At 47.4% G+C, this 17,645-nt stretch overlaps 1 protein-coding gene across 2 annotated transcripts; it reads left to right on the top strand.

Annotated features, from left to right (window-relative positions):
• Positions 1-6,089: 6,089 nt before the first annotated feature.
• Positions 6,090-17,278, top strand: LOC310895026 (serine/threonine-protein kinase SBK2-like). Of its 2 annotated transcripts, XM_083825782.1 has the most exons (4): positions 6,090-7,387; positions 14,855-15,044; positions 15,811-16,013; positions 16,276-17,278. In XM_083825782.1, exons 2-4 carry the CDS (start codon positions 14,864-14,866, stop codon positions 16,843-16,845), a joined length of 954 nt encoding a protein of 317 aa, XP_083681908.1. In that variant the 5' UTR covers positions 6,090-7,387; positions 14,855-14,863; the 3' UTR covers positions 16,846-17,278. The 2 variants fall into 2 exon arrangements, with proteins under 2 accessions (XP_083681908.1, XP_083681909.1); XM_083825783.1 differs by lacking the exon at positions 14,855-15,044.
• The last annotated feature ends 367 nt before the right edge of the window (positions 17,279-17,645 follow it).

Raw genomic sequence — 17,645 nt, 5'->3', positions numbered from 1 at the left:
ACATGAAGGCAAACCCGAGCTAGCAGGGATGAGGTGCTGATGAAAATGGCCAAGGCTGTTTTGCCTCATTTTTCTGTGGAGACAGACGAACTGTGGTAGCAAGGTTGCTGAAGCTGAGTTCCTTACCCTTGCATGCTATCCATGCAATAACATCTCAACAGGACAAGTAATTTTTTCTGCCTGTTTTGATTCTGCTTGGATGGATATTTGCATGTCTTTCCCCTATTCACTTTTGTTGCAGGTCTTCAGCCGTCTGTGTATCTAGGTATTTGTGTCATCTCATACCAGAGATGGATCACTGGACCACAGTGACAAGAAAAGCTGAGATTTGGGCCCTGGGAGGTCACCAGTTCAGAAATATGAATGCTTGAAGGGTTTAGATGTAACATATCACATTTGTGGCACTGAATGTCAAAGCAGCTAAGTGAATCTATACAGCTAATGAACTTTTCCATAGTTTAATATCACCCTCTAGTGTCACATGGGTCCAGTTTCCACATATATTTTTCCATACTAATCCTGGTTTCTTGCCTCTACCCCTTAATAGTATGACCTTGCAGGTGCAGCAGCAGCCACACTAGTGGTCGTGCTTCTGGGAAGGAGACAAGAGAAGCCAGCTTTTTAGACATCAAACTTTGAATGTTTCTCCCAGGGAGTTTAGGCAACTTTCACCCTCTTTCCTTTTATGCATGTCTGGGTGAGAAGTCTTGGAATACAGTTGCTGCTTTCACCCAAGAGCAGGAAGTGCCATGTTTGTCAGGGAGATTTCCACTGCTGTTGCCATATTTGCAGTAAATTGATCAGAAGAGACGGCTTATTTTGAAGTAAGACCAGATAGATACTTTGAATGTTAATAAGTCACCACGACTGGATGACATTCACTTGAAAGTCCTGAAGGAATTCAAATGTGAAATTGTGGACTGCTGGCCAAGCTGTATAAACTGTCTTTAATGTCTCTGTGCCAGAGCCCTGATGGATTGCCAGTGTAACCCCCATGATAAAATATGACCAGTGAGTCTGACGTCCATCTGTGACAAGACAGTGGTGTCTATAATAAAGAGTAAGTTTGATGAGTATGTGAAAAACAGTCTGTTGAGAAAGAGTCAGTATGACTCCTGTAAAGGAAAATTCTGCATTACTGTCATGCTGGGTTCTGGAAGGGTGTTGATAAGCATGTGGATAGAGGGGATCCAGGATAAATAATACACTTGGACTTCCAGAATGTCCTTGACAAGTTTCCTCATCAAAAGTTATTAATGGAACTAAGTTGCTACAGGGTTGGAGAAAAGGTGTTTTTATGGAATGAAAGATGAGCAAAGGACAAGAAGCAAAGAGTAGGGCTCATTGGGCACTTTTCTGGATGGAGAAGAATGAGCAGAGAGGATAGCCCAAGGGTTGCTACCAGGACTAGTTTTATTCAGCGTCTTCAAGGATGATTTAGACAAGGAACTAAACAGTGAAATCAAGTCTGAGGATGATACTAACTTCTTTTGGGTGGTGAAATACTGTTCTAACGGCAAGGAACTTTAGAAGAAGCCCACAAAACAGAGTGGTTCGGCAGTAAACCCTTAGATGACCTTCATTATAGATAGATGTAAGGTAGTACATTTAGAGAAAATAATCTAACCCATGCCTACATGATGCTGATACTCAGAACTCAAATCTACAGTTGCAAATCATGAAGAAGATCTCAGACCTGTCATTTATTACCCTCTAAAATTGGCTTATGCAGCAGCAGCCAAAAGAAATGTTGGGAAACTTTGGGTAATTAGAATTAGACAGAGGGTGCCGTTTTAGTCCTGGATAAAACCTCCATGCATCCCAATCTTGAGCAGTGTGGGCTGTTCTGGTCTCTTCCAAGAAAGATGACAGAGTTAGAAAAGATAAAGAGAAGGGCAACTACAGAGATCACGGGGATGGAATAGTTGTCTGGCAAGGAATCACTGGAGAGTCTGCAGCTCTTCAGTTTGGAGTTGGTGAGGCTGAGAGAAGATATGACTGAGGTTTATAAAATCATGAAGATGGTGGATAAAGTGAATGCAGATCTGTCCTTCGTGAAATTTTGCAACATGATAACTAGATGTTACACAGGGAAGTTAGTAAAAAAGGAATTAAAACAAACAAGAAAAATAATTTCTTTACACGGCACTGAGTAAACTTGTGGAACTTGATGTCACAGAAGGTTGTAGAGGCCAAAGAGATCAGTGGATTCAAAAAGGGATGAAACACATTTATGATACTACAAGAATTGGGCAGGGTTGCACCCTCTAGCTTCCATAACACAAGACTTCTAGATGGTGGATCAGGGAAATAGACTGCAAAAAGTGGCTAGGCCTGTGCTCTTAAGCATCATCTCTTACTCCTGCTGTTGGAGGTAAAACACTGGGTTAGGTGGACCATTGGTCTAATAAGGCATTTCTTACATTCTTAATTACTTTCAATCCTGAGATATCCAAGGTCGATTCACTGTGGCTACAGTTCTTGGGAGATAATTTTTTCCTAAGACAGCAAGGTGGACCAGACTGCCTTTGTCAGAGAAGTAATCACTTTCCCTCAACAGGTCAAGAAAAGTTGGAGAAATTCCTTAGTTTCCCTCAGTTACTGAAGAATTGTTTTCTGAAAGATTGGCTTGCTGCCCACTGCTCTGACACCATCCTGCAGACAAAGCATTCCCAGGTGTCCCTTTCAGAGAAACGACAAACAAACCAGGATGTTACAGTTTAGGGCTGGTCTCCTTTCCATCTCTGGAAATGTGTCCCGTAAAATCTCTTATCCACCTAGCAGACAAGCCCCCTCCTATCTCACTTCCTTGACCCTTCTGAAAGCTGTCACCCCAGCAGTGATAGATTGCAAAGGTGACAGCCTAGCCCAGGATAAAGAGTCACTCACCAGCTATTTGAATAGGAGTTACGGGAATTTTGGGGGAGAAATGGTTGCAGATCGGGGCCACAGAACTTACTGCCTTGCTAGCTTTGCCCAAGGGGTGCTGCAACATATTAATGTCACCAAAGCATTTCATTAGTGGAATGAATGAGAACAGCTGAGACAGATCAGAATAAAAGACCATTTAATTCTATAGCCTGGCTGTGAGACTATCCAGTGGCAAATTCCTTGTGGGAGATATAAGCATGGAAGTATGTAGTAAATCCCTCAAATATTCTCCTAGCCTCCAGCAGTCTGAGACAGATGTTGAATCTCTGTTTTTAATTCTGCTTTTCCTCTGCAGTGTCTCTGTCCAGTTATTTTATGAAACCACATAAACGTTTATTACCCACCCTCTCCTGAGGCAAGGTGTCCACAGCTGAAGGCATGCTGCCTGAGGAAGCCTTGTGCTTGTTTTTGTCCTGCCTCTAGTGCTTGTGTCTTGTCCTTTGAAGAGACAGTAAGCGGTATTATCCTTTCATCTTATTTATTCCTCAAGGAATAACCTCAAAGTTTTATTATACCTATTTATTATGTCTATTACAGCTTCTCTCCCCTGTCATCTTTTCTCCAGAGAAGAAGGCGCTGTTACAGGCAATCAGGAGCCTGTGTCACTTGATGTCTTTCAGAGCAAATTGAACGAAAATGAAGGAGGCCTGGTGTGGGCACTGGTAAGCATCAACTAGCCTCGAGAGGGACCTCCCCACACTACGATGCTGTGTTGCTTCAGCCAGCACCAGAGCCTAGGTGACATGTGTGTCCCAAATGTGCAGCTGTGAGTGCTCCCCATGCCCCTGCCACCCAAATAGAAAGCAAGTGCTCGCTGCTGACACCCCACAGGGGCCATCTCTCTCCCTCCCTCCTGATTTTGAGGACAGCCTCAGGAGAAGCCCAGGCAGTTGCTTGGCATTAGATGAGACACTGACACCATGGATGGTGTCCCATCAGCAGAGGTCTCCAAGGGGTGGCAGATGGTTTGCTGCTCCATGCAAACAAAGGTGTAGAAGTGGGGTGACGTAGCACAGCAGGGATGAGCCTTTCTCAGGGAGATACAGCATCTGTTGGTTGGCAGTCATGGCTAAAGGCAGACATGAGGGCATCGAAAATTTGAAAGGCAGGCAGGAACCATCATTTTCCCTTTCTTCAAAAATGTCATCACCCTGAGGGTGCTAATTGGCATTGGTGGCCCTGCCCTGCCTCACCTGGGGCTCAGCTCACACCCTCACCCTGTGGGCCGAGGTGCTCCAGGAGAGCTCGGTCCTGGGCTTTTAGTCCCTGCCTGATCTCAGACCTGCCTGGCAGTCACCAGATTGTGTCTGACATGGGTTACCAGCACTGGGACTGTCCCTAGCTTGTAGATAAGATTCTCAGCTGGACCTTGGACCTGCTTGTCACCACAAACTTGCCTGAGTTCTTGCCTCAGCAGAACTTGGCTTCCATCTCTGGGCCTGTCCCACTTGCCTTGCAGGGACACTGTGGTGGGACAGGCCCTGGTTGGTGAGCCCCTGTCCTGCCAGCTTTGTTATCTCACTCGTCTCCTGGCTCCATGATGTTTAGGGACCATCTGCCCCTCCCTGTGCCCTGACAGATGGAAGCTTTCCCAGCAAAGCATTGTGTCTCTGCACCACCATCCAAGTCCCACTCTTCTCCTGCAAGCCCTTTCTCCTGTGAAGCCCCACCATAACCTTTCCTTTCCAAGGATATCTCTAAACTGTCCAGACCCAGCCAACTCATCCTGCTGCGATGGCACTGTCTCACCAGGTAGGGAAGGGTGCTGCAAACTGAGCTGCCACCTGGGCAGTCCCTAGGCTTGTACCTATGGTGACAGATAAGTCACTGAGCCTCAGGGAGAATGTTGATATGCACCCTGGTTGCTGGATATTGTATATTATTTTAAGCCCTGGAGGAGTGGCTGGGAGACATCCCAATGAAAAAAGTTAAAAATACACCTTTTGTGTGTCCTCGTCCCTGTGGTGAGGTTGAACAGCACCGTCTGAGCATTGCCCTACCCCAACACTGCACTGAGGCCTTGGGGTCAGCGATCACCGAAGGGAGCAGCACCACCTCTTACAACCACCCTGCACCCAATGCACCCAACAGTGCAGTCCCCTGCTTTACAGCACTGAGCATAGTGCTGTCTCTGAGGGGAGTGTGTCTGCTGGTGGACTATCTTTCTTCCCTCCTCTGTGTGTGCACGCAGGCGAGGTGGGACATTGCACCGCGCTGCCAGGAAGGCGGCCAGCAGATTCCTCAGCGATGGGGTAGCACTGAATGACCTCAGAGCACAAATGGTCTGTGCAGCTGGTGGACTCCTCCGAGCACCCTGCCTGTGCCGAGGAGAGCTCAGGGCCCCAGCTCCCTGTCCAGGAGGCAGTCCCCACCTTGTAGCACCCTGCAGATTGGTTTGTCTGCCTGCCTGCTGGGGCTGGAGGGCAGTGAAGTGTCTGTAGCTCAGAAATTTATTAATAGAAGAAGATGTGGGAGGGCAATGGGGAAAATCAAAGAGCTATTCCCACTCCAACATCAGGCACTAAGCTGGTTCTGAAAAGGTCTGAACAAAACTCAAGTACTGGTATTCTAAAGTCCATAGCAGGGACAAACTTTTGAAAAGACGAAGGCATTCTTGGTTACATTATATTTACAGCTCTGTCTCTGTTGACTTTGTCCTATATCTTGGTGGCCAGTGGGACAAAATGTGTGCAGCATAGGTGAGATAGGTGTAGGAGTAAAATTAACAGAGATCCTGAAATGCCCAAGTACTGACTTCATTAGTAAGACAGCAGGCCCTAGGACCTCCAACAGCTGCTCTGTGCCCAGTCCTCAGGAACAGAGAGCCGGGAGTGTCACACAGGTTGTACACCGTATGTGATATTTTCCATGTTGTGGGAATGCATGACAAGTCCTGCAGATGTACAAATGTCAGAGGAACTGCAGGTAAGGGCCAAGCCCTCAAACAAATTGCTGCACAGCGAGTGAGCTCCAGGTAAGTCTGTGAAAGAGGTCTCTTCTACGAGCCAAACCACTCAGCAGCTCCTAATCTCAGTAGGAATGAAATAAAAATGGAAACCTGGAAATAAAGGAAAAAAAAAGCTGGAAAATGACGAAGACTGGAAAACTGCTGTATTCAGATCCTAGATTTGGAAGCAGGTTCAAATTAGTGACTGGAGTGGAGGAGAGAGGAACTGTGGAGTCAGGGCACCTGGGTTCCTTTCCCAGAGTTGCCTTGTAACTGTGACTTCACGCAAGTCCCCAGGGACACTTCTCAATTCAACTGCTGAGTTGTGTCTCAAGTACAGGCAATAGTCTCACCCTTTCTGACCCCCACACGGCCAGAAGCCATGTTCCTGGGGAGCTATGGTTACACCAGACCATTTATCCCAGAGCTGAATCCTTGGATATTGGATAGGCTTCTCCTATACACTCTCACCAGCCCAACTGTAATGTTCTGCAAGTAGGAACTTTGCACATCGAAGGCCTTTCCTAATCACTGGGGCATCCTTCAAGCACAAGTGTGAAGGAGCAGCCTTGAATGGCACAAGACCTTTAGGTCATCAGCACCACAACCTCACTCCCCACCTTCTTGTCCAGAAGCACAGGGACAGCTGGAAGCCTGACTATGCTACTGCTCTTACCTCTAATTTCTTGCACCATTTCTGGGTGGCAGCAGACTTGCTGTTTGCAGGTCTGTGATGGCAGCCCAGTGTATCTCTCCTTGCTGCTGCTGTGCTGGCCAGAGCCCTGAGTGACAAGCCGTTGGTGAAACCCCTCCACCTTCAGAGAGCAGGCAGTAAGGTTCAGTCCTGTGCTGGTGACCCAGAGTACCTATGCATTAGTACCTCCTGCATTAGACTTTGTCTTTCACCTCTGCCCCCGTGACATGACCTTGAGCCAGTTTCAGTTTGCACCTAGTCTCCGATGCTCACTGGCAGAAGCAATTGAAACCAAAATGTCTCTGTCCCTTTGGTGGCCAAGAGAAATTGCTGGCAGCCCACAGCGGCCCTCAGCCCTGCCATCACGGCCGTACTGTGACGTGGCACACGGCTCCAGACCAAGGACCGTGCACCAAACGGAGGAACAGCTTTTCTCCCACATCTGCAGGGTCAGCCCAAGCTGTAGGGATGGTCTGGAAAGGGTGGATCTGCTGAAGGATCCCTGGGGCTCGTGATGGCCCGGCTAGAGCAGAAACAACAACTCCACCCCGATCCCTGCGACACTTCCCCCTCCACGAAGGCGGCTGATGGGTGACCCCCTTCTTCCCCCCGGACCCCTTTTTTCCTCCCCCCCGCGGTCACCTTCAGCCCCGGGGCGGTGTGCCCCCTGGACCAGAGGCTGGGGAAGGGGCGGAGCGTCACGCTCAGCCCTGTAATGCCTGGCAGCCCCTCCGGCTGCTCGGCACAGCCCAGAGGCAGCGGAGGCGGCTGAGGCGAGGCTGTCCACGGCTGTCTGTCCTGCGCTGCTGGAGAAGGTGAGAGGCTTGGGACGGACGGAGAGGGTGTGTGGGAAGAGAGGGTGCAGTCGTGGCAGGATGACACCGACTGGGTGGGCAGGTGAAGGGGCGCAGCCAGGCACCCCTCACCAGCCAGCCTCCGGCTTCGCGTGCCGGCACAAGGTGGAGTGCCCCAATTCCCCATCTTTGGAGCCCAGCATGGTCTTGGTGGTGGTGAGCTCCTTGGGTGTCTCTGCCCCAGAACGCTGCTCTACATACGGGGGATCGCTCAGCGGTTGTGCCTGGTGGGACGGTGCGGCGGTACCGGCGCGTTGGTTGGGAGGAGAGCACGATGTGGCTTGGTCCCAGCGAGATGGCTGTCGATTTCTGACCGTGGCTGTGGTTTACTGCTTCCTGGTAGAGTCTCACAGGGCTGCCCGTGGGGAGCCTAGCGGGTGTTCCTGCCTGAGGAGAGCACTGCGCAGTGCTGAGGAGGAGATAGCCAGGCTGTTCTCCTCGGTGAGATTACATACTAACTTGAGGACCTGTTATAGAAAGCAGCTCATAAATCTATCAGTAAAAAGGCCAGAAACAGCCACTGTGCTAATATGCTCTGGTCTCTTGCCTGTGCTAAACATGGTCTGTGCTAGAGTGTACCTTATAGGGAAAAAAAATCCACATTCTTGGGTTAAAAGTCCCAAAGATGGAGGAATATTCTTCCATATTGTTTGATGAGGTTTTTAGGGGTAAATATCCTTCTTTATAAAATCTGCATCACATCTGAGGTCTGAAATTGACTCATTTCAGCTTTCAGGTTTTGTTATAATGCTTTGACTTAGTGGGAGAGCCTCTTCAGTGAATTTCTAGTACCTATGAAGGTATGCACAGATCATAAAATCAGATAGAGTCACTTTCTCACTATCTATTTAATAAGTGAAAAAAAAAAAAGAGTGCTGCCCTGGAAATTTCCCTTCAGCCGTTTTAGCGTTTTCATGGTTCTTTTCATGGCTTTTCTCTGGTCTTTTTTTCAGTCAAACTGTGGACACCAGTGCTAGTCTGCTGAACTGTGGTCTCACCAGTGCCATTAAAAAGATAGCAAGCATCCGATAGCTAAGTCTGTTGATCCTCAGACATCAGCTTGCCTCCAAAATGGTTCAGGAAATTTACCCTAGAGAAACCAGGCTTTCACATCAGTAGGTTTTAGACATTCCAAAAATATATATAAAAAAAAAGAAAGGAATAAGAAAAAGAAAAAGCACCATAAAAAAGTAGATAAAGAATAATGCAAAGCAGAGCAAACCAAAGGAATGCGTTTCTAATGAAAACACAAAGGCCTTTGGTGCACAATATTCCCAGTTCCAGTGCAGAAGTCATTAGCAGGTGGCCAGCACTTTAGAAATACAGCTTTCCTAACTCAGCTGATTTTCAGAGATTAAGTTTCAGGCTGTCTCGAGGCATCTGTGTGTAGAAACCTCTCCAGAAACTAAAGTTCAGTGCAAGAGGCATATTGTCTCACAACAGGTATCTTCTTTTATTGTAACTAATACAAATCTAGCTACCTTCTGTTGTAACTAATACGAGTAAGGCTGAATGGCTATATCCGTTTTGTTGTTGGTGGTGGTTTTGTTTGTTTGTTTTGTTCTTTTTTTGGTTTAGAGTGAAGATTATTTTTCAATTTAACATCTGTAAAATTCTAGTTTGTCTCTTGTGGCTAATGTTTTGTGCATCTGATCATTTGTGGATGTTCTCTTTATCAGAGTGAATGGAAAGGTTGAATCTTCAGCATTAGTAACTCTCATGCGTTATTCTCTTGGACTTGTGTCTGTACCATTGATATGTATATCTGTATCACTGCCGTCTATTTCTAATGCAATTCTACATCTTCCAACACATTAAGGCCTACCAAGGAAGTGAGGGTATACCAGATCTACATTTCTGGGTTTTCACAGCACCCATTCTATTTACAAAGCTGCAGAAAGAACTTAGAACAATCTGACTACCGTGACACTTAACTTTTTTCTTTCCTCAATGCCGGTCAAAACTTCTGTCTTCTTTGGTCATTTATAACCTTTTTTATATGTGTGTTTGCATGTACTATTTTTGTCAAGCAATGTATTGATTACCTGGTCCCATTTTTGTGTCACTTGCAAACATTTTCTCATGATTTCAGTGCTTTCTTCTAGATCATTGATAAAGGTAAATGTCCTAGAAATGAGTCAAGATTTAATGAAATTAATTGTGCAGCATGAGGGCACCACTAAAACATGATGATTTCCACTATACTGAGTCTTTCAACTTTGCTTGTTCTTAAATCCATTACAAACAGTGTGACTTACTGATTTTGATTAATGCCAGAATGAATTTGTACAGATGTTTTTTAGAGAATATTCACTGGATAGGATGTTTCCAGCAGGTGCTGTATAAACAAATATGAGGCTGAGAATGGTTCAGAACCTCCACCAAAGATTTAGTTGTTAATGGAAAAATCCCTGCAGGTCAGGTCCTTACACAACCCTGAAACGGAAACGTGGTGGTTTGATAACAACAGAGGGCCTGAGTGATCTGAATTACTTGATATGCTAAGTCCATTCAAGCAAAATGTGCTGCATTAAGGGCAGTGGAAAAGTATTCAGGTAGAAACAAGGCAGGCAACACCCTGAAAGAGATGTGTTGGAAAAAAGGTCTTTGTTTGAGAATTCGACAGAAGGTTATTGCAAGATGTTTAACCAGTAAGAAGACTTAGAGGTATCTTGATCTGACAGCATGATGATATTTATTAAAAATTCAAAATGTGATTACAATCTCTGGAAACATCCTGCCTGCTTTTAAACTAGCTAATGTGGACATTACAGAAGCGCAGTGTGCCAGATGGTTGGGAAAGCCCAAGTAAGGTGTTGGTTAAATACAGAGGCTGAGTATCAGGCTGCACCCTGCTAATTTTACTCAATCTAAGTAGATTAAATATGTCTTTGTATTCTGTAGTCATACCTCTGACCATGATGCCTATAAACCCTGCAACAGTCAGAAGAAACTTAGAGCACTAGAAAAGTCTTTTCTCTAGATGAACAGCAGCAGGGAGGTAAATTCATATTAGGATATCACATAAATACATAAAACTAACACTGGCTTTTATAGTCGACCACAGTTTGCCTTTGTACCAAGCCTGTATGATTTTTGGTAAGAGGTGCCCCAAATGCCGTTGTTGGTTATTTGGTTTGGGTTAATACTCTGTAGAAGGTCAGACTAGAAAAAGGTCCCTTCATGCTGTATGCTCAGAGATGCTTTTAATGGAGCATCTTTGCTATGAGGAGAGGCTGAGAAAGCTGAGGCTCTCCAGTGTGGAAGAGAGAAGTCTCAGAGGGGATCTTATTAATGTGCATAAATACCTGATGGGAGGCAGTGATGATGGATCCAGACTCTTCTCATTAGAGCCCATTTACAGGACAAGAGACAGTGTGCACAAATTAAAACATGAGGAATTCCACCTGAACACAGTAAAACAGTTGTGGTGTTGGAGGTTTTTGTTTCGTTTTGTTTTGTTTTGCTGTGAGGGTGATCAAACAGTGTGACAGGTTGCCCAGAGAGTTTCTGGAGTTTCCATCTTTGGAGATACTCAAAACCTGACTGGACACCTTCATAGAAAACTTGCCCCAGCTGCCCCTGCTTGAGAAGGGGAATTGGACTAGATGATCTCAAGAGGTCCTTTCCAGCCTAAACAATTCTGTGATTCTGTGATCACAGCGCTTGTTCTGTTACAGTGAGATTACACGGTCTTTGGCTCTTGACATGTATGAAGTGCTTTTCCTGACAAAATATAGTAATCATTTTGGCTGAAGAAGCAAAATAACATTATCTAGACGTAGACACTTTATCGCCATCAGCTAACTCCTCCTCAGCTCCTCAGGAGTTTGGGGAGCATCTCCTCATGGTGGACAGTGTGTGTATTTCTTGCTGCGGGAATTGCAGACTCTTTGGGGAGCTAGGATTTCTCACACGCTGACAGCCTGGAATCAGGATCTCAAGCAGGGAAGGACAGTGGAGGAAAGAACAGTTTTGAAAAGGACCCTGCCTACTGCCTTCAATACAGCACAGCCAAATGGTGAGTGCATCTTGGCCAGGGCTCTGAAGGCATCCTTCCCAATGCTGGTCACTCTGCAAAGGGCAAATGGCACTCCAAAAGGTAACAAAAGTAGGTGCAGAGCACTCAGGCACACTCCACTCAGTGGTGGCCCAAATGTAGCCCTCACATAACTTCCTAGCTAAATGTTTTACTTCATGTTGGTGTTCAGGGGAAGAAAGGGCCAAAACCTGCAAACTGTTCTGGAGTGACTGCAGCTTAGGCTTCCTTTGTATGGAGCCCTGGTCAGACAGACAGGATTGTCATTGTCCCTCAAGACATGCTACCCATATTCGCTGGCTGATCTATTTTTCTAAGGTGTCTATTTCACTTTGATTCTCTTCTCTGTACCTGGACAATCTTCATTTCCATGCCAGTGGACCATGCAAGGTAAGGATGCTTGCCATCTATATTGCAGTTCACCTGAAAAGTGAGATGGAAAGACACAAGAGTTTTTTTGGTTATTTTTCTTGCAAAAGTTAATGGACTGAAATGAGTTGACTCCAGTTGAGCTGGAGTGAGAACCAAGAATATACAGAGAAGCATATCTTCCCACTCACAAAAGCAAGTTTTCGCACAGTAAATAGGAGACAATTAATGAATCATGTAATATATAGAATAGATTAATCATATATTAAGTAATTCAATACTAATAAAAGCAGATTAATGAATATATAGGTGCTTGAAAATTATATCACCATTGAATGATTCATTAGGTGGATGCAATGATAAGATTCCAGCCTTTGGGTTAGGTGGCACCAACAGGTGGCCAGCCTACAAGGAAAGAAATTTTATCTAAGTCAAGTTGGAGAAATTAAGTTATCTGAGAATATCGTGAACCATTTGCTGACAAGAAGTTGTATAAGACCATGAATTTGATATAGGAGAATTACTGTCTTACAGATCTTCTTTTTATATTTTATCACAAATACAAATCTAACATATTCAGCACAAGGCAAGCTGACATCTTTCCTTTTGTTCCGTAGATAGTGTGACTTTAGCCTATCTAATATCATGGGGAGGTCTGTTTTTCAAAGGTCTATTACACTTCAAGTTGTTCTCTATATTCCTAGATAGGACTCTTTAAAAGGCTTTTTCAGCTATTCTGTTTAATGCCTAAATATGACAACAGCAGTTTGCAAATGTCAGTGTCAAAGTGGATCCATACGCAGGTTCTGCAGTGCCCTTGCTGTGTGCGGTTTTGCAGGCTGTTGTGTTTGAACAGCAAACAGGAGGACATCAAAGCAAAATCTCTAAAATACTTTCCAGACTGACTTTCACTGTGAGTGTCTCCCCACCCTTCATTTGTCCGCTCCCAGGCACACATTTGTTCAGTGCTGAATTCCCTATGGACTGTGCTAACTTTGGCTGCTGTTGGCTCTCACACCAAGCTAACGCCTTTTCAGAAAACCAGGGCCAGTTATTCGGTGCTTTGGAATTGGATAAGTTTAGCAATACAATCTAGGCAAGAAGAGAATAGAAAAGAAGGGGAACTCTCCCACAAGCAGCCCTACGCTCCTGTAAAAATGCAGAATTTTTGCAGTTTTCCTAGATTTAAATAATTCTGTTGCTACATTACTGGATTGTACAGACTGACCAGCTTTAGCAGCAGTGGGGGCTGTAAGGTGAAGGAACTGCAATAGTCTCAGGTAGAGCAATGTGAAACCTAAGGGAAATGACTTCATTTTTCTGCTCCCACTCATATTCCTGGGATGCTATCTGCCTTTATAGCCACTTGAGGTCCTATTCCCTCCCCTAAAAGTGTCATGTCAGTCAAAATGTTACATGGGAAGAGATTTTGAATTTGTAGTTGCAGAAGTGAGCACTGATTTTACACCACAGCTCTGTCTTACGGCACACTGAGAGGCCCAAGAATGCTACAACCCTCAGGCTCTTGAGTTGCACCCTGGGCTGCATTAGGCAAAGTATTGCCAACAACTCAGGAGGGGTGATCCTTTCCCTCTGCACAGCACTGGTGAGGACACATCAGCAGTGCTATGTCCAGTTTTGGGCTCCACAGCAAATGAGTGACATGGACATACTGGAGAGAGTCTGTCAAAGGGCCACAAAGGTGATTAAGGAACAGGACCATCTCTCGGATGGAGAGACTCACAGAGAGCTGGGACTATTTAGCCTCAAAGGGATTACCATATAAATGTATATAAATACCTGGTGGTATTTATATATATGAGAGGGTATAAAAAAGATGCAGCCAGAGTCTTCTCAGTGGTATTGAGTGACAGGACAAGTGGCAGTGGGCACAAACAGAATTTTTATTTTGCCTCAGGGAAATCTTTTTAGCCATAAAGGTGATTGAACACTGGAACAAGTTGCCCAGAGCAGCTGTGGTGTCTCCATCCTTGGAGATATTCAAAACCCACCTGGACTCAGTCCTGATCAACCGGCTCTTGCTGACAGGAGGTTGCACTCGGTGATCTCCAGAGATCCCTTCTGACCTCAGCCATCCTGTGTTTCTGTGGTTCTGTGACCTTGCCCTGAAGCCAGGAGTGTTTCCCAGGCCCAGGTTGACTGAGCACCTGTGTTCAGCGCACAGGGGAGTAGCAGAGGATGCACAGGGGAAGAGTCCTGCCACAGATGCTTTAAAATGCTTCCTTGCACCATGCTAGGGGGACTGAGAAAAGCATTTCTCTGAAATGGGTCTGAAGCAGCTGGGTCTAGCACAAAATGCCACTGACGTCCAAGCTTCCTTCCTGCCTGTTTCTTGGCCACACAGATGAGTGACTTTGGGTCAGAAAGGTCAGCATGGGAGGTACTGAGCTTCCTTTGGCCTGCTCAGTGCATAACATACTGACTGGCAATCCCCTTTTTGTCATGCACTAGTTGTGCCTCTGCCTAAGGGTGAGTCTGTCCATGCTGCTACCTTAAAGACTTTCTTCAGTAAGTGCTAGGGACAGGTTTCTCTGTTGGGAGGCATGGCCTCTCTGCAGTAGGCTAAGAAAGGCAAGAGAGCTGGGCCACGCTTCACAGTCTGGGGCGCTGTTCATGTTTTGCTTGTTGCTGAACACTGTTGACTGTAGATTAAGAAGAGGCCTGGAAGGACAAGCTTTAATACAGACACAGACACATCTGGGTCTTTGAAAGGAGAGGTTCCAAGGCCTACAATTAGAGAGAGATGAACACCTAGCCAGAGGCCAGAAAGGATTAGGGAGCTGAGCAAGGGGAGCTTCCCTTCAGTACAAGGACCTTGTGTATAATGAGGGGCTTTGCCCAGAAGTGCACTGTATAAAAGCACAGACTCAACCCCAGCACAGATGGTGCTCCATGTGGCAGAAATATCCCTGGCCATGGCATGGTTTGTGGCATGTCTGATCTGTTTTTGCTCTGTGCATGGTGTGCTGTTCCTGACCTAGGCTGTGGTGTTTCTGCAGTGTTCAGCAATGGCTGAGAGCTCAGATGCAACAGCGGCAGTGACGGCAGCACCAACCGTGCTAGATGAGCTCCTGGAGATCACAGCTCAGAGCCTGGTGCGCACCGAGGTGGCTGAGCACTATGAGGTTATTCGGGAGCTGGGCAGGGGCAAGTATGGCCACGTGGTGCTAGTGACCCACAGGCAGAGAGGTAAGGAACTGACTGCACCCTATGAGCTGTTGTGCCTCATCTCCTTTCCACTTGCTAGAACACCGTGTGGGCTAGTGGTTCCCTGGGGCTGGGTGCCAGGAGTGGCAGGGGGTGCCCAGAGGAACCAGCAGGGCAGGGGCCTTCGAGCCAGGGACAATCCCATTGACCCCAACCAGGGAGTAGGTCAGGACAGGGGGACAGGCCAGAGCAACAAGCAAAATTGAGGTGATGAGGTAGGTCCAAAGTCAAGCTGGGAAGTCAATCCACCAGTCAAGATCAACAGCGTTCACGGCCATGCACGGGCATGGATGTCGTATAGCTGGAAACCAGCATTCCTACAACACAGTGTAGACAAGGAATGAAGCCTCGGGCTTGAGCTTAAATGGGGCCTCTGGGCCCATGGACAGGGGTGGGGATGGATGTCCAAGGTAGAGCTGGTCAAGGTCATTAAGGCCTATATGTGCCCTCAGGGCACTGATGGTGCCTCCTCCAGCAGTCTCAGGTCGGACTGATGAGCCTGTGTAGCTTGAATTTCCCCTCCTCTACTCAGTGTTCCCATGGCACGCACTGACTAGCTCAAAACTCACACAAGTAGCAGTGTCTGTTTTCATATCTGGTATCAGTATGACATACCTCCATACAACTTTCGGCCAGAGACCTCCCTGTGGCTGTGAATTTCAACAGCCATGGCTGCCCTGTGCTCTGTCTGTCTGGTCTTGGTGTGAGTGACTTTCAGCAGGGTCTAACCCATTCTTCCAATTCCCAGGGACACCAATGGCTCTCAAATTGCTGCCCAAAGCTAGTACCAAGCTGCACACCTTCCTCTATGAGTACTGCGTGGCACTCTCCCTTGCCACCCACCCTGCTATAATTAGCATGTTTGGAATTGCAATTGAATCCAGCCAGTACTATGGTTTCCTCTATGAACCAGCGCTGCACAAAGACCTCATCTCTATCATCAAACCCCGGGTGAGTGCTGCTACAAAGGCGTGGGGATTGGGACTGCAGTGTTTGGCCTCTGTGCAGACTGGCTGGGTCAGAGGGAGAGAGGAGTCAATGGCATATGGGTCTCCCACCTCTGGGGTCTACAGATTTGAACAAGATTTGAGCTTACAAGACCAGAAACTCAAAGACTTTCCCTAATGCAGAGTAAAGATGGGAGCCCACCACCTTGGTAGGGCTGCCAAGATGCCATGAGGGTGCAGCATTGCTTGTCTCTCTCCCCATGCAGGATGGGATCCCTGAACCGGCTGCCAAGCAGTGTGCCAAGCAGCTTGTGAGTGCGCTGGAGTTCATCCACAGCCGGGGGCTCGTGTACCGTGACGTCAAGCCTGAGAACGTGCTGCTCTTTGATCCTGAGTGCCGGCGCATCAAACTGACTGACTTCGGGCTTACACGGCCCAAGGGTACCAAGCTCAAGCTGGTGGCTGGGGTAATCCCCTACACCGCCCCTGAGCTGAGCAACACCACTGATGCCCAGGGGGTGCCCATCGACACCAGCTTGGATGCCTGGGCCTTTGGCGTGCTGCTGTTCTGCCTGCTGACTGGCTACTTCCCCTGGGAGCAAAGCCTGCCCGACGACCCTTTCTTTGAGGACTTCATGCTCTGGCAGGAGACGGGCCTGGAGGAGAACCTGCCTCGCCACTGGAAACGCCTGACAGCGGAGGCTGCCCTCATGTTGCGGAGCCTGCTGGCCCTAGATCCTGCCAAGCGTGGCCCTGTTGGCGGGGCTCTGCGCTACGTTGATTGCCCCTGGCGGCTGGAGGACGGGTGCAGTGAGGGGGCTGCTGTGAAGCCCTAAAGCCTGCTCTCCATGGGGGAGGGAAGGCAAGTCTCACTCTGCAAGGAGCTTCAGGGTTGGAGGCATCAAGGTGGGCCTCCAGCAGAGCAGCTGTGAGAGACCATGTTAACCCCGAGAGCAACTTCTCCACAGCACCGTCCATGCCACCATGGAGCTGAGCTCCTTCGCCATATGATGGTCCTCACCAGCACTGCTCAGCACTGCCCAGTGCCACCTCCTTGTACTTCCCTGGGACTTGAAAATATCTCCTTTCTCTTGCAAGTGGTGGTCCTTGAGTGAAGCATACACTTTCTTCCTGGTCTCTCAGGGGTGGTGTCTAGGGGCCGCAGCACCTGTCTTGTCCTTGAAATAGAGCAAGATATTTATCTATCTTTGTGTTTCTGTATGTGGCTCTTTTTCTGTCATAATAAAATGGGGGCTGTTTGCTGTGGAAGAGCATGGGCATGACAAAGCCTTTGGCCATCTCAAAGCAGGGGCCTCTCCATGCTGCCTGGGCCTGCACCAGGTCCTTTAAAGGTTGGCTTCAGACAGGTGGGGTTGAGGTGCTGGGATCCCCCAGCATGTCACTGGGGACAGTATCTGGGGACTCATAATGGTGCTGTGAAGGTGGTGGAAGTCACTGAGGTGGGGTGTTGGAGGACCAGCTGAGGGACCTCAGCCTCAACTTGGAAGAAGCAAGTGGATACGGCAGGATGTTCATGGGGTGCTGTGAGGAAAAAAGCACAGGAAAAGGGTGGAGGGGAGCCAGGTGTGTGTGAGGACTGTGGCAATGTTGATCTGTGCCTTGCCTCTGGAGCTCT

This window comes from Anser anser, assembly GCF_964211835.1.
Source record: "Anser anser genome assembly, chromosome: 2".
In the NCBI taxonomy this organism is placed as follows: domain Eukaryota; kingdom Metazoa; phylum Chordata; class Aves; order Anseriformes; family Anatidae; genus Anser; species Anser anser.
This window is presented reverse-complemented; position numbering and strand designations above follow the sequence as displayed.

What these genes read in the sequence shown, in the direction of transcription:
- LOC310895026 (XM_083825782.1), top strand. Translation starts at nt 14,864, where the DNA reads ATGGCTGAGAGCTCAGATGCAACAGCGGCAGTGACGGCAGCACCAACC. An exon ending in AGTGACCCACAGGCAGAGAG is followed by an intron (nt 15,045 to 15,810) that starts GTAAGGAACTGA and finishes TCCAATTCCCAG; the next exon opens with GGACACCAATGGCTCTCAAA. An exon ending in TCTCTATCATCAAACCCCGG is followed by an intron (nt 16,014 to 16,275) that starts GTGAGTGCTGCT and finishes CTCCCCATGCAG; the next exon opens with GATGGGATCCCTGAACCGGC.